Source organism: Mytilinidion resinicola (genome assembly GCF_010093595.1).
Source record: "Mytilinidion resinicola strain CBS 304.34 unplaced genomic scaffold BDZ99scaffold_3, whole genome shotgun sequence".
Lineage (NCBI taxonomy): Eukaryota > Fungi > Ascomycota > Dothideomycetes > Mytilinidiales > Mytilinidiaceae > Mytilinidion > Mytilinidion resinicola.
This window is the reverse complement of record NW_022985439.1, coordinates 1,633,637-1,654,307: the sequence shown is the minus strand read 5'-3', so window position 1 is coordinate 1,654,307 and position 20,671 is coordinate 1,633,637. Positions and strand designations below refer to the sequence as shown.

The window sequence follows — 20,671 nt, the reverse complement described above, 5'->3', positions numbered from 1 at the left end:
ATCCCAAAGATCCACTTGACCTCAATCACCCTTGCCCTACCCCCCCAGCCGCCGCCGCCGCCGCCTTCGCCTCCTCCCCCCTCCGCCTCCTCACCTCCAGCATCAACTTCGGGAAAAAATCCCTCGCCATCCCCACATCCACAAACTCCCTCCACCCCACAATCTGCTGCCCGGCCTCATCAAACTCCATATTCCACACATACTCATTCACATACTCGCCCGCCGCCGTGTCCCCCCGCGCCTCCAGCCACATGCTGATCTTCCGCGCCACCACGTCCTCAACCACGTCGGTGACGGTGAGCGAGAAGTTGGCGAAGACGCTGGCCATGCTGTCGAGGTTGCGCTTGTAGGCGGCGTTGTCCTGCGGCGGCAGGTTGAGCGATTTGGGGTGGAAGGTGCGCAGGCAGTGCGGGGCGCGCACGGCCATGATGGCGGCGTTGTCCATGCGGTTGAAGGCGGCGACGAGGGCGTGGGCCGTGATGCGTTGGGGGGTGATGATTGGGGCTGGGGTTGGGGTTGGGGTGGTGGACATGGTGAGTTGGGACGTTGTTGGGTATTGATCGTGGGGTTTAGGGTTGGTGAGGACGGCAGAGGAATGTGGCTGTCAATCTGGGAGATTCGAGCGCGCAGAGACTGGTTGGGAGAAGGGAGGGAAATGGTTGTCGTTGTTACGGAAAGCCATGATGCGTGTGAGGGGTCTAGGTACCATGTGGGTGTTGGAGGATGGCTCGATTCCAGGAATAGTAGCATGTATGCACGGACGCACGGGTCACCATTGCATCAGGCCTATTAATTGCGTACAAGAGTTGTATTTGTCAATTCTAGTGCCGACAGAGGACGGTGGGGAAAGGAAATACGAGACATAGGACCCAAAGGGTTTGTGCCTTTACCAACACGGCCAGCCTTGTGCCTAGATGGAGCTCTGCATTTGACCCCATCTTACCCCTCTATCAAGCTTATCGTCAGATCTAGGGACGTCAAGGTCCTGCCATTGAGGGCTGATCAAGGCTCAAATGTGCTCCAAGAAGCTCGATTTCTATAGGTGCGCAGTGCACTCGATCTCGACATCTGTGCCCAATGGAAGTTCTTTGACTGCAACACACGTCCTCGCCTATTAGAGTTAGTTGAGAGCTTGCTGTGTTGCTAATGGAACCAAGAGCTGTAAGAAAGACTGACCGGTAGATAATCGCCGGGAAAGAACTCCAGATATGCTTCATTCATCGCACCAAAGTTCGTCATACTCGTGAGATAGACGTTAATCTTGACAATATTCTCGATGGAGCTGCCAGCATCCTTGAGCACGCCCGTGATGTTCTTCAAAGCTTGTCGCTGGTACGTGGAGTGGGGTCAGCGGAGGGACTTTGGGAAGAGCAGTTGATAGAAGACCGGAAGAGGGTACTGACAGTCCGATCCTGGATGGGACCCTCGATGACCTTCAAGCTCACTGGATCCACACCTTGAGGCTATTAGCTTCAGGTCGTATGCAGGGTATGTTGCTCATACCAATATTCCCAGAGCAGAAGACAAACCCATTACACTTTACAGCCGCGCTGAAAGGCATGACTGGGAAAGGCTTTGGGGAGCTGTCTGAGAGAACGACTTCCTTAGTAGTAGACATGATTGCTGTGTAGAGAGTCTGGGTCAGAGTTCGCGGCTGTGGAGGTGGTAATGCATGATATACTCCAAAACTCTCACGCCCTATGTAACTAATAAGCTGACTCACATCCAGGTGCAATTTAACGGAGGACCCTCGCCCCACAGTTATCCAGGACGGATATCGCAATGCGATGATCTCGACGTTATCATTCAGGTCGCGGTCTGTTGGACTTCGCGTTGAAGAACAAAAAGAGTGACCAGGTAGGTAGGTTCTTGAGGTACCCCTAGATTAATGACGAAACTTGAAGTGGTGAACGTGAAGTACTCGGCTTCAAAAATCGGGTCTTCACGAGAGAGACAAGCAAAATCAGAGGAACAATAGTATTTCTCGCTAACCAAGAATTAAGAATCATACTAGGACTACCAAAGTACCGACGGAATAGGAACGCCCTCGACGTACCCCAAGCCTATCCGACGCTTCGTAACTCATGTCCTCATACCCTCATGTTCGAGTTGCGCCCTCAATCCAACCCGCCCCCTTATAACTCCTTCTTCGTCTCCGAAGCAGCATCATCTACTACTGCTTTCTCAATATACCCCTTCCCGACCTGCGTCGTCTCCTTCCAGCCTCGCTGCCTCAGCCAAAATCTATCTTCAGGCGTGGCAGTCTTCAAGCTAGACCTCCTCGCATCCTCCTCCAAGCTCTCACGATCGATGTTACCGCCCGCCTCCGCCATCTTGGGGAGCTTGCTCATCTCACTCAGGTTCTCCTCAAAGTAGCGCTTGCGCACCATGAAGCGCTCGCGGCGTTCCTTCTGGCGTCCCGGGGAGTCGAGCTTGGAGATAGCGACACGCACGCCCCAGCGGAGGACGAGGAACGCATGCTCAGAGAGGAATATGGAGAGGAGGAGGGCCCAGGCTTTGATGGAAGACGGGGAGCCGTCCGGGCCGAGACCGTCGTTGCTGAAGAGATAGACGAGGGCTGAGGTCGTGATGCTGCCGAACCAGGTCAGGAAGCTGAGGCTATCGAGCCAGGGACCAATTGTGTCGGCGCGGAAGGGGATGGGGCGCTGCATTTCGATGCAAATTTTGATAGCGTCTGCGCGGAGCTCCATCCAGTCGTTGATGATGAATGAGACGGCGGTCAAGGGCCAAACAACGCTGAAGAGGGATAGATAGCCAAACTGTACCATCAATTAGCCCAATATCAGGCGATATAAGAGGGGTACTTACTTGGAGAACCATTTCTCTAAGGTCTGTTGTGACATCGTAAACGCCCAGCTCTGCTTCGTTGCGTACACGAGACAAAAATGCAGCTTCCTCAGGCGTGTCATTCAGAGATGGATCAGGGGCAGTCCCACCGTTCTTGGCAGCCCTCTCACTTTGCATCTTCTTGTACTTGGAGAAACCCTGGCGCTTGAGATATGGTACGATGACCTCCATACCTAGATTGACGATCTGGGCAGTCACTGTGAAGTAGATGACCTGCTTTCGAAGTCTTGAGGGGTTGATGGCAAATGCAGCAGGCGTCTCGAGTTGCTTTTCGTTCTCGGCAAACGGTTTCACTGCCAGGCTGAAGACATCCAGGTATGGCACAATGATTGTGCCGAACGGAACGTAAACAAACGCTGTCAGAAGGATAGGGAGATAAGAGGTGATGAAGTTCAACACAAAGATCTTCTGCGTCAGCGCTACCTCGTACGCAGCATGGGTTTCGTAATTCTCGAACTCCGTCAGGCGGGTAGCGAATGTGGTAAGGATGCCTTGGAGGATTGGCATAAAAATGGTCAAGATCCCCGTCGGTAGGAATACCTAAAACTACGTCAAAAGACACTCATATCTACACTGTCGAAGTACTTACCAAGAGGCTTTTGAGAGGTCCATCGTAGACTTCTGAAATGAAGACCTCAATTCCGAAGCAAGTGGCGATAAGACTCCCGAGAATTGCTGCAGCTGCCAACGCAAAAGGCAGTTGCAGAAGCTGCCGCTGCAGTCTCTTCGTAGCTGGAAACATCTGCACGGTTTCGCCAGTGACTGGATCGGTGATCTCCTTCTCGTGCGCGAATTCTTGTCTCTTAACCTCAATGCGAGAGACGCCCCGAACACCCCATCGCACACTTAGATCAACTTCCTGATGTTTCCAGTATTCAGTGAAGACGCAGCACCATACGGCGTTGACAATGGCATAGAAGGCGGAAAAGTGACCGAGTAGCAGCCAAGCCGAGAATCCAAAGACAGCTGGAAAGACGAGGAAGGTAAAGTAGGACTGAGTGAACGCGAAGTAGAAAGCAATCTATCTGCAGTCAGTAAACTTGCCAGGCAGCGTATTCCGGCAATGAACCTTACCTTCTCTCCAAGACGGTTTCTAATGTCGTCCAAGTCTTCCGTCGTCAGGAAGTACGAGGTGCTCCACTTCTTGATCCAGTCCTTATTGTACTCATGGTCATGAAGAGCGAATATGGACTCTACTTCCTTCCAGCCGTCCTCCTTTGGCGTGATGCCTGCGCCTCCTTCCGAGACAGGGTTTGTGATGAGTTGGTAAATGATTCGAAGACGTTCAGCTTCGTATAGGGGTTCGTTCTCGAGAGCTTCGCGGGTTTCCTTGGGAGGCGCAGCAGCTCGTACGCCATGTACCCAGTCTCGGACTCTAAACAGAGCTTAGGCTGTGCGTTTGTAGAGGAGTTTGTATGAACAACCGAACCTTGATCTGTAAACCTCTCCAAACAAGTGCTCCTCGGAAGCAACCCGGACGAAGAGCAAGAGTGAGTGCTTTTCTCCGTTTCTGACCTCAGTGGCCAGTCCAACGGACGCAAGAGCCTGCACAAGCTGCTCAAATTTCGCAATGGCAGTCGCCTTGTCTGTCTTCGCGAAGCGGTATATCAGGACGTACTCGACGTCCATGTTCGTCTGCAACGCCTGGCTTTTGGCCATGGTGACGATTGGCCTGAGGAAAAAGCGTGTAGGGGAATTAGGATTGTAGAATATCGGCCACAGGAAGGCTCTGTGGGCATGGAGGGGTTTCGAGGCGCGTTCACAAGTTGAACCTGGAGAAAGCCTGGCCAAGCTTCAGCTGCCCCACGTCATCGAAGCGGCTACTGCATTCAGTCGTCACAGCTACATGGAAACGGAAGGTAGATACTGGGGTCTGAATGCCTTCAATTGTGTACAGAAACAGTGTTTTACAGCTTAATTTATTTTATATACTCTGTCCAGGGTTCCCTTCCACCTCTGCATCATCCCTAGTTCGATCATCCCCTCCAGCATCGTTGGAAAACCTTGTGCCGATCTTCACGAGCCAATCCGTGATCGAGCTACTCTAAAGCGGTATACTAGTGAGTATATCGCGCGAAGTCTGAACTGGAGGGGGTGCTGCAATTGTACGAGCAAATGCTCAACCCTTGTCTGGAGGCGGGAGCATAATAACATACTCCCTCTCAGATCCTCCAAACTTCAATAGGTCGCCATCCCTGAGTTCTACATATCGCCCAGCATCCAACTTCTCCCCGTTGAGAACGGTTCCATTGCTACTTTCCAGATCGATGATATACGGCTTCACCTTTCCCTTCTTCTGAGTAACGCCATACTCGTCCTCCGTCTTCTTCACGATGTATCTGAACTGAATTGCCGCGTGTTGCTGGCTAGAGCTAGGATGGGCTAGGAGAATGTCAGCCACCTCTGGCGCCCGACCAAGCAGCCAGACCGAACGCGTATATAGCTCTATTGTATCCAATGTGTCTTCCCCCTTGAATACGAAGATGCGCCATTGGGCTGATGAGAGAGGTTTCCGTGCCTCGGGTGGCTCGTGGTATTTCAGTGATATATTGGTGCCAGCTACTGTGTTAGCCTCACGGGCGAGTAGACCACTAGGGGCTAGATTGGGCTTCTGCTTCTCAACCACCTCTTCTTTTGATAATGCGCCAGAATCTGGTCCGCCTCGGAAAGAAATCTCCTGAGATGGAAGCGGCTTGCGGCTGCGGGTTGGGGGAGAGGGGTTTCGCACTTTGACACGCCTGTCCTTGTGGGAGGGAGACCGTGAAGTCCTTCGACGCGGTGAGGCTGATCGGTCACGGCGCTTCGACGCGCGGTAGGGGCTTCGTGAACGAGAGTGACGACGCTTCCGACGGTCACGCGAACGGTCTCTGGATCGCTCTCTTGATCTGGACCTACGCCTTGGACGATGATCCCTGGAGACGTCCCTTAGGTTTAGCTCCTTCTCCGTGGCTGTGTCCTTGGGCCTTCGCTCCCTTGACCTGCTGCGTGGTTTTCGATCTCTTGAGGAGTCCCTAGGCCTGCGTTCCTTCTGACTAGTATATCTGTCCCTCGACGCACCTCTACGTCTCCGTGGCGGTGATGATTCTCTTATCCGACGGTCCCTAGAGCCGCCCAACCCTGATCTTGCTGGTGAAGCTGCTTTCGCGGACCCTTTGACTCGGGGTTGGTCTCGCGGCCTGTCCCTGCTACGGCTTCTGCTTCTCCTCGTCCCGGTTCGCGGTCTAGCTGCTTCGTCCCCTGATGAGCTCACAGAACGCCGGGGAAGTCTCCGCTCATTATGGTCTCCTTCTTTTCGGCCTAGCGATGGTCCCTTCTGATCCTCGTGGCGTCGTCTCTTGTTGCGGTCTGTTGAGCTAGCAGACCGACTGCGGCTCCTGCTCAAGCTGCGGTCATTGTGTCTAGGGCGGCGGGAGGCCTCGGACTCGCGACCGCTTCTTGGTACGGATGCTTGACTTCGGCTTTGGATGGGCGGTGACTGGGTTGGCATATCCAAGGCGCTGGGCTGAGATGCAGGAAGCGGGGCGATTGTGCCAACGATCGTGGTCGAACTCTCCTGTAGCCAGGTACTGAGTGGATCCAGAGCTGGGCGAAGGCTCCAAGGTACACAGGAAGAAGTAGAAGTAGACAGGTCGCTGGCAGATACGCAGTGTCGCAAAGAGGCTCGGTCTCGAAGTCTTTGGAAAGGGCCGGGGGACGTTAGAAGCGAGACTCCACCCAGCGCTTATGCAGCCTCAGCAATGGCTCTCCCCGTGAAAGGTCACCAACAAGCAGTTTCACGCGTCCGGTCCCTTGGTTTCAATGCTTGCAAGCAGTCGCTCTCACCCAATCAAGCTGGCGAAAGCATGGGAGGGGCGTCCGCGCCGCAAAGTGGCGCACACTTCCATTTGCTCTTTGCGGCTCCCGAGTCCGCCTTGGAGCATTACATACGGCTCTAATGCACATGGAAAGCAGGCGCTCAATAGCACGGCCAGATGGGCCTCTAGCCCTGGAGCCTTAATATCGCTCCATGGCCTGCCAGTCTCACAGTTGTGAGCTCTCTTCAACTTACGTCTCAACCTCAGTCACTCGTTACCCCCCGCCAATGCCCGCCGCGACCCTCCCCGAGACCAGGCGCCTGGCATGAGAGGCTATGGCGTCGAAGTTCTTCACCTGGACCAAGGGCGACCGTCGTGCTGCAGCAGCCGCAGAGGCGCATCGAACTGGCGGGCTGCTCCCGATCGTGACCGACTTCTCGGACGCACGCAACAACTCGTCCTTTGCGACTAGTAGCGGCCAGGTATGGTGGCAGTCTCTTTTTTGCCTCGCCGTTGGCCTTGCGTTGTCCATGCATCAATTGGTTGCAGCGACGCAACGTGGTGGTGCATATATAGCGTTGAGGTTAACGGGCAGACCTATGCGTGTTGTCCGGTCATTGGCTGACCCGTACAGAATGCTCACGCCCGTCCTCAACTGCAGGGCCTGTCGTCTCCCTCGAGTTGTGACGCTCATGGACAATGCCTGGCTCCCGCCTCTGCCCTCCACAGTGCCGCCCTGAGCTCCGTCAGCTCTGCGTCGAATCTGCTGGCCGTGGTCAATGAGATGCTCCGATCTCCAGCCTTGACTGGCAGTGCATGTCCTAGATCTCCGCTACATAAGCCCTTGCCCGGTAGGCCACGTTCGATATCTCTGCCACCGACGCCAGATATCGCAGAGCTTGCCGGCTCCCTCCTGCTGGTGAATCAGGGCTTCCCTCCCGCCTCACCCGTCGCGGCATCCGCAGCAAGCCAAACCATGAGGTCGGTCCGCAGCGCGAACCTGCTCAGCCCAACTCTTGCCGAACATCGCGCTCCTGCAGTGCCCCGGGAGTCTCGTACTGGTATACCGCAGCATAAAAAGAGCCTGAGCGAGGCTCGCGTGCAGCGCCGATCAAAGTCGCGACCAAGCCTGCTCCTTTCCCCATCGTCGACGACCGACAGCAAGCTCACGGCATGTTCGGCCTCTACAAACGGCGGCCAAACGAGCAGTAACGACTCGGCCCGGGCTAGGGCGGGCTCGGATAGCAGCAGGTCATTGCAGCCGTCGCCCATGATTTTGGAGAAGAGGAACGGGAAGCAGAAGATGAGCGACCAAGGTCCGAGCAGACGTGATGAGGTTAGTGCAGTGTTTTCTTCTTGATGTAGCAGATACCCGCAGCCGCGATTTGGTCGATTGTAAATGTGGGAAGATGTGATCAGATATGCTGTGGAAGTGAACAAGGTGGTCCTTAGAAGCGTGTGCAGAGCGCGTCCGGACGCGTTAAAGTTCTTTTGTCCCGAGAGTGAACGCCATGTATCCGCGTGGGGCCCAATTGAGATCGCGCTAAGCATTGATAGATGTCGTCAAGTTCAAGCCAGCTTGAGGAACTCAAGGCGACTATCTCGGCACAGGATCAAACCATCTCGACGTTGTCGTCGCAATTCGCTAGCTTGCAAACATCCCACGAGGCTCATATCGCATCTCTTTCTGAAGCCCATGAACGCGAGATCTCGAGTTTGAAGACCTACGCTCGAGTCCTAGAAGAGCAGTCTCAGCAGCGGTCACTTCACCATGGTAAGTTACGTCGCCTGCCTCCATCTGGTGAATTGCAAACCTCGCTAGAGCCGAGCCGAGCTAACCAATCCTGGCGCGCTAGCGTCCAGCAACCACCTTTTAATGCTCCTCGACACTGCCGAACCTCAAACACCTACCGCAGAGCGACCGGCGAACTCGCAAACCGCGCCGTCTGCTACGAGCATTCGGTCCTTCCAAACAGCAATTGAAGAACAGCCTCAATTGACTCCGAGGGCAACTGATCCGACCGCAGACATGAGGAAGCTCACGAGGACGCTCAGCAACGCAAGGAGGCCGAAACCACAGGCTGACACGTCTGAACACGATGAGACCCTCAAACAAAACGCCGAGCTTACCATACAGAATCATCAGTACAAACTCAACGAATCCGCCCTCCGTAGACAAATCGATCGATTCATGGACAAGCTCAAGGCTGCGAACAGTGATGTACGAGATCTGCAGAAGACTGTTGGCACCCAGAAGGAACGTATCGACAGCCTTGAATTAGAGGCGCGTGCTAGAGTTGAGGATGCGTCCACCACCGTCAAACCGGCACTCGAAGACGTCAAAAAGCTGCGCAACTCTGTAGACTACCTTGAGACACGTCTTCAAGCCTCTAACGTTGCGAGGGTCGATGCCCTTGAACAGATTTACAACCTGAAGCACGACGTCAACCCGTTTAACAGACCCCAGCCGTCAGAGAAGCAGCTCACTATCGACCTTCAGGAGGCTTGCTTGAAGATCCACGTTTTGGAGAGCCAACTCCAACGGACAGGACGATACTACGAGAACGAGGTCCCGATTCCCTCGAAATCTAGCCTTGGAACAACTATCGTCCCAGTTCTGGCTAGCGAGAATGCTCTACTTAGGGAACCTGCCAAGGAAGACCCAAGTCAGGCCAAAGTCATAGCAGCCTTTGTCGATAGGCTCGAGCGCCAAAATTGCGACATTGAGCGACTGAACGACAAGATCAAAGAGAAGGACGCCATTATCAATAACCATCAAAGAGAATATCGGAGAGTCAGTGAAGCGGCGACGGCGCGCTACGCAGTCGCAGAGGCGCGCCTTGAAGAGATGGAGAAGCACAGCGAAGCCTTGGAAAAGCGGTGCGATTCGTGGGAAGGGGAAAGCAACCACTGGGAACGGAGATTCAATCGATCTACGGCCGAACTGAAGGAGCTCAAATCAAAGCTTGACGATGCCGAAATCCATGTGCTCAGATTGCGTAGAGAGATGGAATACTTCAAAAAGGTACTTGAAAGCGAGGTTCGAAAACACGCGTCCTTCAAGATCTGGTCGGAGGTGGATGATAACAAATCGCTTCCACCGAATGCGACACGGGAAGATGTTGATCGGATGATTGCGCTCCTTCAAAAGCGTCTGAAGGCCCACCTGGCGAATACTTCTGGCAAGGTCGACAAGCAGCTAGCGGAACATGAGTTCCGCATCGATCAATTGAGTAAAGAGGTGGAATTCTACGTGCGAGAGATCATCTACTACAAGCTTGACATCAAAGGGTACAAGAAGGACATCAAGAGCCTGTCTAGTGCTCTGAACCTCCCCAGCGAGGCGAGTTCGCCCATTGGCACAGGACACCGCGAAATACCAGTTCGAGCCAAATTCACCATCACCTCCCCAGGCCTCGGAATATCGGCCACGCCGTCTCCAACTTCGATCCCAATGTCAGCTAGTAGCTCTCTTCAGCCTGCTACCCCTGCAACATCCGCCGCACTCTCTAGCCCGCAAGCTTCTCCCGCTGGCAAAAACGTCCCATCAAGCCTAAACAAGAAGCTCCCACCGTCGCCAAGCGATATAAAGCCGCCCCAGACGCCAGAACGCAGCTCGCGCCGTCCATCTCAGACCAGTCCTGGCCCATCTCCTTATTCCGCTCCGCGCCGCTCACACTCTCAAGACACCACTGCAGGCACGGGCGTGCAGAACACACTCCCAAACCCAATCGCCCTGCAGCGCGAGGACACACAGCGGAGTGCCTCCGACAGCATCATCACTATGTACGCAACCGCACGCACCCCGGACTGGTCTCCACCGCGGACCACGCCCGAACGCCCTGTGCGCCCACGCCATGGGCTCCTAGACTTCGTACCGAAGACTGACGTCTTAGCCGCGGCCGAAGCAGAGAAGCAGAAGGAGGTGGATACCGCTGCCGGGAAAGCCCCAATGCGCGGTCATGGGCGTAGCATGTCTTACAACACGGCTCCGCTGGCACCTCAGCAGCGCAAGCGTAGCGGAAGTGGATCTGGATCTGTGGGCACGAACGAGGGGAGCAGCATTCCCTTCGTTATCGGGATGGGAAGCCCGCATAATCCCGCCCTGTTCAGCGGACCTGGGGCTGGAATGGGTGACGGCGAGCCCTTTTGAAGTGGCGATGGACGGGGTATGGATAGCGAGGTGAAGTATGTGACTTTCCTTTTTCTTCTGATTTAGCGTGTCATATTGTGATCTTTTGCCGGATAGGTGGCTTTGGCTTTGGCTAGGTGTTGCAGGCAGGAAATCATGGCTACGGAATTGCCCGTGGCACTGTTCTTATGGCTTTATGGGACTACGAGGGGTCTCAACGGACTTCAATGAATGAGTAAGTACTGATCTGATCTAGCTCGTCCTTTCTCTTCTCTCTCCAACGGCGGCATGATCGAGCATGGTGTTGGAGGCTTGGTGCCGGAGGCTTGGTGCCGGCGGCTTGGAATCAGAGCCCTGGATTATGGCCGGTGGCACTGGTATCGGAACTTTGGAAGGCCTCATGATGTATAGCGTAACACACAATTGAATTGTGACTCAAACGAAATTTTAATCTGAATTGTGACGTTACTGCGAACGATATGCGATTCTCAACCTACTGTTACGGTTTCCGTGCAGTGTTTGATAGTGCACTCCCGAAGAAGCATCGGTGCCAAAGCCACGCCGATTCACGACTGATGCAGTGGTGATAGAACAACAAATGAAAACAAAAGTGCTCAGCTGATGGTAATCGTGATGGGAAAGCTACATTCCGGTTGTGATAATCTAAGCGAAGATCTGGGGAAAGTGACAGCTCGGGCCTTTTTGTTCGACTTGCAGTGACAACATCGCGACGTCATTCGCTTCACCTATCCTCAAGCCTTCTGAGCTTTTTTTCACCTCCAAGCTTCTTCATACCTCCGACAAAGATTCTGCTGCTCCTTCAACCCATCCTCAAACCAACCTGAACTACACAAGAACCTCAATTGCCACCACCACAGCACTTCACTCTACTCAACATGTCGTCCATCATCCGCACCTCGATTGCCCGCCAGGCCCGGCTTTTCTCCACTTCGCCCGCTGCCCGCAAGTCGGTCACCGAAACCCTCAAGGAGCCGCTCAAGAAGGTTGACAGGATTGTCTCGGATGCCGCTGTCAAGGGCATTGAGACCGGAGGTATGTGAAGCTATCTCTTCAATACGTAAACCGCACCCACTTTGGCGAACTACGCTATTCATCCTGCTCTGCATATGCATCTATTTCTCTTATCACACTTAGCTTTAGCCAATGCCAATATTGTAGCTAACAACCCCCCCAGAGAAAGTCACAGAAGCCGCCAAGTCTACCATCGGCTCCAAGAGCAGCGAAGCCTCAGGAGAAGCCTCCAAACTCGGCAGCGAAGCCAGCGGCAAGTCTTCCGAGCTCACTGGCGAGGCGAAGGGCAAGGCCTCCGAGCTAGCCGGCAAGGCTAAGGGCGCGAAGGAGGAGATCAAGGGAAAGATTTGAACAGCTCGAACGACATGGATCATCACGGGGTTTCTGAATGTCAATAGCAGAGCGTGAAATGATAATTGTGTATCATAGCATTCAAATGGAGTTCGACTCGGGTTGACCTTTTGCTGATACTGATTCATGATTTCTCAGTCCAATTACGCCATCTACATCCCTGAACACATCTACATCACATCAAAACTCCACGACCCACCTCCTTCTCACCCATCTCTCCACGCCCCCCTCTGCCACCACCCACACCTCGCCGCATCCACATCATCCCTCCCCACCCCAACCCTCGCACTCCCTATCCTCAACACCTCACTCTCAGCCCCATACACCCCCACCCCCCTCGGCCGCCCCTCCACCACAAAACTCACCACCGTCTCCTGCAACGCCCGCGCCACCGTCCCATTCACCACCCCCTCCGCCACCCCCCCGTTCCAGAACGTATACGGCACATCCTGCCCATGGATGCTCGGCGGCGTCGTGAACTCATACGCATAGCTGCGATTCCCAAACGCATGCGCCAGATACACGTTATTGCACGTGAACGAGCTCTCCGCCTCGGCGAGCGCCACGCGGGCCGTCTCGTCTCTGTACCCGTGGCTGCCGTCGAAGACGGGCGGGTAGAGCACGTCCGCGACGTACGCGACGGCGGCGGGCGTGATGTCGGCGAAGTGGCTGCGCAGCAGGGCCTCGTAGGCGGCCTGCGTGGTGACGTAGGGCGAGGCGAAGAGCAGGCCCTCGTCGGCGTTGTGGCCGGTCAGGAGGCGCACGGCGCGGTGGAAGCGGCCCGAGGCGAGGAGGACGCCGGGCAGGGCGGGCGTGAAGGCGCCCGAGGCCGCGGGGCCGTAGGTGAAGAGGCCGTAGGGGGCGGCGCCGACGGTGAGGATGTTGGCGCGGATTAGGGTCGCGGAGGGGAGGGCGCGCAGCTCGGCGAGGCAGGTTGTGTTGGTTAGGTTGAGGAGTGCGGCGTAGGTGGCGTCTTGGAAGGAGAGGGAGGTTGTGGGGAAGAAGCCGGGGGATTGGGGGATCGCTTGTTGGAATGGGACGGGGCCGCGTTGGCCGCCGAAAGCCTGGGGGTGTGTGAGTATGGGATCGTGTTATATGTTCGAGGAAAGTGTGTCTTACGGTAATCTGGTGCATTATGCTTCCCCCGCCCGCTGACTCCCCCATGACCGTCACGCGGTTCTTATCGCCGCCAAAGAGGTGGATGTTCTTTTGCACCCACTCCAGGGCCAATCTCTGATCATAGAGGCCTGCATTCGTCACGCCGCCTTCTGACTGGAACTTCGGCCCAGACAACCATCCAAAAGCCCCGAGGCGATAGTTCAGAGACACAAAGACTACATCACCGATACCATCGCTCGCCTTGAAGAGCCCAGACGGGTTGTATTGCGCATCACTCTTCTCCCCTGCCGTGTACCCGCCCCCGAAGATCCAAACGAGCACCGCAGCATGAGCACGTTTGCCAGCGCCTTCAAACACGTGCTTTGGAGCTACGACGTCTAGAAAGAGGCAGTCCTCGGTAGTACGGGGGTCGATAGTTGGGGCACTACCCGACGTGTTGAATGTCTGAGATGTATTGAAAGGAATTCCTTCGAGGTACTCCGGGACGGCTACAGCGGCGACGACTTCCCAGGCGGGGCTTGCTTGAGGGCAGACGCGGCCGACGCTGCCTGTTTGCACCTTCGAACGGTCTACGGCAGGGGGTTTTGGGACCGTGAAGCGGAGGTTGCCGAGGGGTGGTGCTGCGTAGCGGATGTTTGAGAAGTTGTAGAAGCCCCCTGTTGCCTATGTTGTGTGAGTATTGAGTGTTTTTTACGCCACAAGTCATAAGGATTGGGATGTTGGAGACGTCAACGTCGAGTTGTAGAAATGAAATGAGAACAAGAGAAGTTGTATTTCTTACATTGAAAGACGCCGCTTGATGCAACTCATACCCCAAATCAACAATTGGCAGAGCGTCTCTTGCAGCTTTAGATGGGTGGGCTCCACCAAGGCCGGCGAGTGAGACCGCAACAGCCAGGATCGAAAAAGTGCGTATTGAAGATACAGCAGTGGACATAATGAAGAGTGGCGTATAGCGTGATAAGAAAACACTGTTCCAGCTCTTGCTATTGCTGATGCTATTGCTTCTGTTGCTTCATATGTAAAGCTCCGGTAGGGTAATGAGTGTCGTGGGTGTTTGTAGCGTGTGCGGTATGATAATCACGAGTTTTTGAGCCAGTCTATATACGAAGAACATGAATTGAAATAAGCATTCTTTTCGGAGTACCTCGCGCAGCCCTGAGAATGCTCACCAAGTTAGAAATGAAGGATTCCCGCGTAGCTCGTGTATTGCAAATCCACAACGCACGGCAGTGTTGGTGATAGGTAATCAAGCACTCCCTCGTACTAGGAAAGACGGCTTAATTTGTTTTTAGACGAAAACTGAGGACCAACAGGAATGAAACACACAAGGACACAAGGGGAAGCAAAGCGAAGGAAGACTTCAAGTTATACGTGGCCCGCTGCCTCCGCTCTTGTTCGAATAAAGAGCTTTTAAGGACCTGCCAATATCGAGTAGCCATGACGAATAGCAATGGCGGAGGTAGCTGAACGTGGTCACAGAGCCGTGGAACCAAGTGTTCCTACGTAAAGACTCGTTCCCGCAGCTTATAGGTGGATCCGCATCGTCAGCTTTCCGCATCGAGTATGGGGCTTCGGTTCGGTCAACTTTATCCAGCTCGCGACCCAATGATAAACACCTCGACTGGGTTTCTCCCACAGGTGGTGATGTAGTGAAGGCGTTGCGAGCGGCTCGAGCTGACCAACTGCCTCGGTCTGCTCGTATACGAAGTCCAATTAGCCAAGGCTCGGCCAGATCGTGCATCGCTTAGCGGACCTCGATATTGGCCTCGGTGCCTCGAGATGAACGACCGAGTTGACTCAGGATATCAAAAGGCCATTCACTGCAGCCGGTCGAAAGTCTACACTATTAGCACCACCATCTCACCAGGCCTAAGAGAATAGGATTGTCTCATTTCATTTACATGGTATATCAATGCTCCGCCCAGTATTAATCCAACGCCTGCCGAGAAGAATAGCCCGAGGGTAGTCGAAAGGATTTCCTCCAAGTCCACAATTATGCTATATACAGGTCGACTTTTCCACGAATCGTCATATCATTTTTGGTAATTCAGCCGTACTCGCGAGCCGAGGTTCGTGATTTTGCATGAAGCACGTCTACATCACATAGAGCAGGTCGGTGTCTGGAGAGTATTGGTATTAGTCGCTGTTCAAAATTCTGACCCGAAAGAGTTAGGCTTAAACGGATTGGGGGATTGCTCACTCAATGGATGACTGCAACTGAGCTGCGGCTTCTGGTCGTATTTTCCTTGCAGCTCATCACGGATGCTATTCAGCAACTGCACGTAGCTCTGGTTGGGGTTCTTCTTGAGCGCATTGATGAATGCCCAAGACATAGCCCCAGTAGCCTCGCCACCAATTGACGCGTCAGCGCTGTGAATCGTTAGTGAGTTTTCTTCGAATTTCGTAGCCAAGGCCAGAAGTAAGGTAATGAAAGACGAAGCGACTTACGAGGTCTGTGAGTCCTTGCTACCAGACCACATAATAACATCAGCCGGAGAAGTCTTCGTTCGGAGGTTCTTCTGGTAAACTTCATCGCCAGTTGTGATCTTCTTGAACAATCCAGATACCCCTTTGAGAGCGCCACCCATATCATTGCGAGCATAAGACGAAACAATGCCAAGTAGACCTTGACCTGCTTCCTTGGCAAGATTGGGCTCCTTGACGACACCTTGAGTAGAGTAGAGGTATGGGAGATCCAGAGCAGAACCAGAGTGGCAGGAGTCGAAGATAGCGGTTAGTCGTACACCTGGTAGGAGAGGATTGACCCTGAAAGAGTTATTAAGCTGCGTGGTGCAGATGACCGTGCTACACGTACATAATTCTGTGCATCTCATCATCGACAATGTGGCCTGCTGTCCTGAAGTCAACAGGGTAAATAACCTCATCGTAGCCGTCATCTTCGTCGCCGTCGAGATCTGGCGTTTGACCACCATGACCTAGGAACGTCAGTCGAAAGCTTCCATTTCTCCTTCGAGAAGCTTACCGGAGTAATGGAAGAACAAGGAGTCGTTTGGGTGGGCGTCCTTGACAAGCCAGTGCATGGCTCGGAGAATGTTCTGCTTGGTCGGCTGGCTCATGGGATTCTGCTGGTCGTCGGTCAAGATGACCATATCCTCGCGCTTGTACCCGAAGTGGCCGTTTAGATACGTGGACATGTTCTTCACGTCGTTGATGCAACCCCGAAGCTGGCCACGCTGGCCGAAATAGTTGATGCCGATGAGTAGGGCCTTTCTCCGTCCATTACACGCAGAGTATTGGAAACTGTAGCCTGCCGGCGCGCCTGGGCCAAAACCTTGGGCCTGTGTGGGAGGTGGAGGGGGAGCGCCATGGCCGCCGGCATAGCCCTGGTTGGCTGGTGGAAGCATTGGGTTCTGCTGAGGAGGTGGATATCCATACTGCTGAGGAGGAGGGGTCTGTGCAGCGCGTAAGCGGAGAAATCAGTGCATGACTTGGAGACGACGCACTTGCTGGTACCCGCCGTATTGCTGCGGCGGAGGAGTTGGCTGCCCGTAGCCTCCGTTGTAAGGAGGCTGTGGAGAGTGAGATGGTTGAGGCGGGTATCCGCCATATTGCTGCTGGGGCCTGATCTACACGTCAGACTGGCATCGCGATCGCGATCACGGCTGGTACTCACGGCGGGTACTGTTGCGGAGGATATCCCGGTGATCCGTAGTTCTGCGGCGGTGGAGGGCCGTAGCCCTGGTGAGGCTGGCCACCGTACCCGCCTCCGCCTGGGTATCCGTAGGACATGTTTCTTCTTTGAAGGGCGAGATCCGAGGCCAGCAGCTAGTCGAGCGCCGGGAGCAAGTGGATAACTGAGCGATGAAGATCCGACACGGATGGAGGGTCGAGCGTATATAGTGGCTCAAGGGGGGGAGCTGTGCAAAAGGATAGCGGGATGGGTGCGCAGGTGGTCGAGACTGGAATGCCGGTGAGGGTTTTCGCCTGGCGGGGTAGGGCTGAGGAGCTGACGGGGCGTGCGGGCGCAACAGAACGGCGGACTGCGAGGCTAGAGAGAGCGTCGCCAGAGGAAGAGCGCCGTGGACGCGACACGATTGCGCGTATATGATGGGTGCCAGGAGGAGAGGACGTCGGAGGTGTCGTGGCGCGCGATGAAAAGGCCCTGGGACTGGGCTCAGGCCTTTGGGCGTTCAGAAGGGACGGGAGCCACGGCAATGCCTTCACACGGACCCAACCGCGTCCACCTTCTGCGCTGCATCTCACGATGATGGTTGCCGCAGCCCGACGCGATGGGTGACGGGCGGCTTCAATCTCCTTTGCCGCTCCGCCGCCTGCCCAGCGCCAATTGCAGCTGGAGGGCCGCCCTCCGCCAACACCTGCGCGCTGTCATGCATCGTGCCACGCCGCGGGCGGTCGACGACAACGACCCGCACGTCTGGCGGGCCAGAAAGGGGCTTGAGCGGGCTGGCCGAGCTGCCGTCGGTCTGAGCGCCGAAGGTGAAGCCCCAAACTGGAGGCCCGGACGGCGTGCGCTGCCCAAGACGTGAAGCACTCCCTTCAGCGCGACGGGGGAGTCCTGACACAGCCAATTGGCCTGGCGCTGAAGCGACTCTGCGTCCCGAAGAGCAGCAGCAGCACACCCTTCCGAGAGCAGCGCCGCCAGTTCGGCCCCTGCAGCCTCTCGCCAGCTGTCAAAGCAGTCAGTGTCCCGCGCCTGGGCAGCAAAGTGGCTTGCGTCGAGACGGCTAGCGGGCGGGCAAATCCGAGTCGCATGGGGCTCCCCACGCGGTGCCACGGCCAAAGCCCAAAGCCTTACAGCCCTGCCCTCGAATGATTGCCTCCTTTCCCGAGTCGGCAGTGCAAGGCTGTTCAAAGCGTGTTGCATCAGCGTTGCCTGTCAAGATGCAAGCCAAGACAGCCAAGACAAGGGCATTGGCCAATTGGGGAAAGGAGTGTCCCCCAAGGCTCGTTCCCCTTCAAAGGCAGTCATGGGATCCACAGCCTCTCGGACCACTATCAGTACTTACAAGGCTACGGAGACATGCCCTCAGTATTCACATGGAAGTTGAGCTCCCCGATTGGTGACATGAATCGCGACTACCGAGATATCTCAACCGCAACGGAAGCGTGAAGGCTACAAACCCGAGAGCTTGGCGTCTGCACCTCGAGAGGCCTTCTTTTACGCAGGGAACAAGCATCTAAGAAGAGTCTTTTCATTATCAACCATACTTACTACTCGCCTGAACTTCCTTCTTCCAAATCTCACGGCAGGGCGTCTTGTGCCCTCACTTCCTGTTCCTATCAGACCAGTTCAACAACCCCCAAGGATCCCCATTGCCTCATCGCCACGCTCCGTATCCCACATACCCGGAACCCGCATCTCGATCCAATCCCACGGACCAGGGCATATGAATTTTTTGCCACAAGTCAGACCGCACTCAGCCCTCGTATCACACCCACCACCTGTTCCATAGCCTATCAGCATATCCAGCCGAACTAGTATGCCCTGCTCTCTCGCATGGTTTCTGGTTCAACGGAACTGTCTATCTGGTCGAGTCAAAGTGTAAGCGCTCGACGCGATATTGCTTCCTACCAGAAGAGGCGCTGCTTGGCGTCTATCTCTACACCTCGAGGTCATGTACCTCTCGGGCCCGTCATGCTTACAGCCATGAGTTTCAGAATGAACCAGAATCGTTGTGTTTATATATGCGGGGTCTTAGCTCAACACTTACAAGGGTATCCCAAAGTCCATTCCCGCTTTCGAACTTGAGCTTACAGGATTTTTAACTGAGTCATGACTAAGCAAACCCGAACTTGTAGTTGTGCAATCTGAGCAGCCCTGAGCATGCTAAGACTGACCCGAATCTAGAATATGAGCAGTTCCAGGGTCAACTCCGGGGTCGGCGACAGACGAAGGAGCAACGTCCAGATCCTATCCATGGCTGATATTTGCACGTCAGTAGGGACCAAGCTAGAGAGCTCCGTTGTCGAGTCGTTCAATGTCTTGGCGAGCTGGCTCATGCGAAAGACATAACAGAGGCAGCGCCCCCAGATTCGGTGGTATCGCTGCTCGGTCGGTGTGTTCACCTTCCAATATCGACCGGAGAGGGCCCCTTTCCGGACCGTCCATTTCTGAAGACAGCAGTTAGCGCTTTCACGGTTGATGTCCCGCGAGGACGTATCTGAGCAAGACTCAGATGATACTGCAAGACGCTCCATGCGACGGTGCGAAAGGACGGGCAGAGCGGACAGAAGAATCCCGGAGTGGAGGTTTCAAGAACGGTATCGATGGTGAGCCGCCCGGCAGAACGCCAATCTCTGCCGCAGTTCGCGCAATCGGCAAGTCTCGAAACTCGTTCACGACGGCCCCAGAGCACACGAGAGCGGTGCGGCACTTGACGCAGAAAGCGATGCGGAACTCCGGCAGGTACTCGCTCGGGCTGGATGCGCAGTCATCCTAAAACACACGAGCAAAGGCCGACTCTGGGAAGCGTTGCTTGGGTCACTCACGCCCTGCCGCCGATCGAACCACGGCGTCGGTGCAGAAGGTCTCGAGGTCCAGAACTATGATCTGTGACTGCATGAATGCACCGTGCTACGCAAGCTGGTCGAATCGCTGATCATGTTAAGCCCACGGTAAGCTTCAAGAAGACAAGCCGCAAGTCAAAGCGGGAACAGTTGAGTCAAACTGGAGCAGAATCATGTATTAGGGCACTCGCTCTACTCCAGCTCATTGTCCTCTCCCCGTCCTACAAGGTATTACCGGACCTCTCCGTCTCAATCCTCCTCGTCCTCTTCTTCTCCTTTCGTAGCTCCATAGTTCTTTTCCGACTCATGCTTATGTCTGTCTACTCGCGCCGAACGCTCATAGGGTTCTTTCTCCTCACGAGAAAGAGATTTCCACTTCGCTGTTAATGCTCTGGCGATGTCATCTGTGCGCTGTTAGAGACGTGAGTCGAGATTGTGTGGAGCTAGGACAATGTAAACCATTTGTGGCGTTCGGATTCTCTTGCTTGACTTCCTTAAGGTTGTCCTTCACGAAATGCCCATATGCAGATTGGACTCTCGTTCCTTTAGCGTTGCGTGTGACCGGCATACTTATATCGGGATAGAGTATGGATGAAGTTCGAGTAAATATAGAAGAAGAGATAGAGAAGAAATGAATCTAGTAATGTGTAGATCGGTAAGCCATAAAATCGACCGGGCGCAAGGAATGAGTGAAGATTAAGGATGACTGTAGAAAGTACAGATGTTATATTTCTCTGCATTCCTATAACGCATGTGCTAGACGCACTTACTTAGCACAAATCCCGATTTGGTTTCGTCCGCTTTCCCGGTTGATATGTGATAGACCTTAGTCCTGGGTCGCAACAAAGTTAACCCACACACTACTTCTTTGACCAGGCAGTCA

At 54.7% G+C, this 20,671-nt stretch overlaps 10 protein-coding genes across 10 annotated transcripts; 2 read left to right on the top strand and 8 right to left on the bottom strand.

Moving 5' to 3' along the window:
- Positions 1-103: 103 nt before the first annotated feature.
- Positions 104-496, bottom strand: BDZ99DRAFT_363536 (uncharacterized protein; the record flags this gene model as incomplete). Its single annotated transcript, XM_033714716.1, has 1 exon — positions 104-496. A coding segment is annotated over one exon (393 nt), but the record flags the coding sequence as incomplete, so codon positions are not given.
- Positions 497-893: 397 nt separating this feature from the next.
- BDZ99DRAFT_190111 (endoribonuclease L-PSP) lies at positions 894-1,956 on the bottom strand. The gene is made up of 5 exons (XM_033713134.1): positions 1,724-1,956; positions 1,504-1,623; positions 1,404-1,456; positions 1,177-1,329; positions 894-1,111 (listed from the first exon to the last, which is right to left on the bottom strand). Exons 2-5 carry the CDS (start codon positions 1,616-1,618, stop codon positions 1,037-1,039), a joined length of 396 nt encoding a protein of 131 aa, XP_033582040.1. The 5' UTR covers positions 1,619-1,623; positions 1,724-1,956; the 3' UTR covers positions 894-1,036.
- A 57-nt stretch (positions 1,957-2,013) lies between these two features.
- Positions 2,014-4,604, bottom strand: BDZ99DRAFT_566977 (DUF590-domain-containing protein). The gene is made up of 5 exons (XM_033727642.1): positions 4,298-4,604; positions 3,943-4,243; positions 3,458-3,889; positions 2,830-3,408; positions 2,014-2,780 (listed from the first exon to the last, which is right to left on the bottom strand). The coding sequence occupies exons 1-5, from the start codon at positions 4,525-4,527 to the stop codon at positions 2,136-2,138; spliced, it is 2,187 nt and encodes a 728-aa protein (XP_033582039.1). The 5' UTR covers positions 4,528-4,604; the 3' UTR covers positions 2,014-2,135.
- Positions 4,605-4,738: 134 nt separating this feature from the next.
- BDZ99DRAFT_506341 (SMAD/FHA domain-containing protein) lies at positions 4,739-7,198 on the bottom strand (the record flags this gene model as incomplete). The annotated part of the gene is made up of 2 exons (XM_033724168.1): positions 4,739-6,105; positions 7,018-7,198. 2 exons carry the CDS (start codon positions 7,196-7,198, stop codon positions 4,988-4,990), a joined length of 1,299 nt encoding a protein of 432 aa, XP_033582038.1. The 3' UTR covers positions 4,739-4,987.
- A 1,655-nt stretch (positions 7,199-8,853) lies between these two features.
- BDZ99DRAFT_378307 (uncharacterized protein) lies at positions 8,854-9,978 on the top strand (the record flags this gene model as incomplete). Its single annotated transcript, XM_033715104.1, has 2 exons — positions 8,854-9,231; positions 9,613-9,978. Coding segments are annotated over 2 exons (744 nt in total), but the record flags the coding sequence as incomplete, so codon positions are not given.
- A 1,634-nt stretch (positions 9,979-11,612) lies between these two features.
- Positions 11,613-12,258, top strand: BDZ99DRAFT_459017 (uncharacterized protein). The gene is made up of 2 exons (XM_033719062.1): positions 11,613-11,847; positions 11,990-12,258. The coding sequence occupies exons 1-2, from the start codon at positions 11,691-11,693 to the stop codon at positions 12,175-12,177; spliced, it is 345 nt and encodes a 114-aa protein (XP_033582036.1). The 5' UTR covers positions 11,613-11,690; the 3' UTR covers positions 12,178-12,258.
- Positions 12,259-12,383: 125 nt separating this feature from the next.
- Positions 12,384-14,233, bottom strand: BDZ99DRAFT_515828 (carboxylesterase family protein-like protein; the record flags this gene model as incomplete). Its single annotated transcript, XM_033725011.1, has 3 exons — positions 12,384-13,241; positions 13,297-13,959; positions 14,078-14,233. The coding sequence occupies 3 exons, from the start codon at positions 14,231-14,233 to the stop codon at positions 12,384-12,386; spliced, it is 1,677 nt and encodes a 558-aa protein (XP_033582035.1).
- Positions 14,234-14,918: 685 nt separating this feature from the next.
- Positions 14,919-17,402, bottom strand: BDZ99DRAFT_408724 (uncharacterized protein). Its single transcript, XM_033716521.1, has 7 exons — positions 16,934-17,402; positions 16,764-16,881; positions 16,283-16,712; positions 16,115-16,235; positions 15,748-16,065; positions 15,500-15,669; positions 14,919-15,419 (listed from the first exon to the last, which is right to left on the bottom strand). Exons 1-7 carry the CDS (start codon positions 17,047-17,049, stop codon positions 15,394-15,396), a joined length of 1,299 nt encoding a protein of 432 aa, XP_033582034.1. The 5' UTR covers positions 17,050-17,402; the 3' UTR covers positions 14,919-15,393.
- A 1,723-nt stretch (positions 17,403-19,125) lies between these two features.
- On the bottom strand, positions 19,126-19,843 carry BDZ99DRAFT_515826 (uncharacterized protein; the record flags this gene model as incomplete). Its single annotated transcript, XM_033725010.1, has 3 exons — positions 19,126-19,392; positions 19,511-19,717; positions 19,790-19,843. 3 exons carry the CDS (start codon positions 19,841-19,843, stop codon positions 19,126-19,128), a joined length of 528 nt encoding a protein of 175 aa, XP_033582033.1.
- Positions 19,844-19,944: 101 nt separating this feature from the next.
- On the bottom strand, positions 19,945-20,618 carry BDZ99DRAFT_459012 (non-histone chromosomal protein 6). Its single transcript, XM_033719061.1, has 3 exons — positions 20,559-20,618; positions 20,248-20,425; positions 19,945-20,192 (listed from the first exon to the last, which is right to left on the bottom strand). Exons 2-3 carry the CDS (start codon positions 20,354-20,356, stop codon positions 20,038-20,040), a joined length of 264 nt encoding a protein of 87 aa, XP_033582032.1. The 5' UTR covers positions 20,357-20,425; positions 20,559-20,618; the 3' UTR covers positions 19,945-20,037.
- Positions 20,619-20,671: the final 53 nt, after the last annotated feature.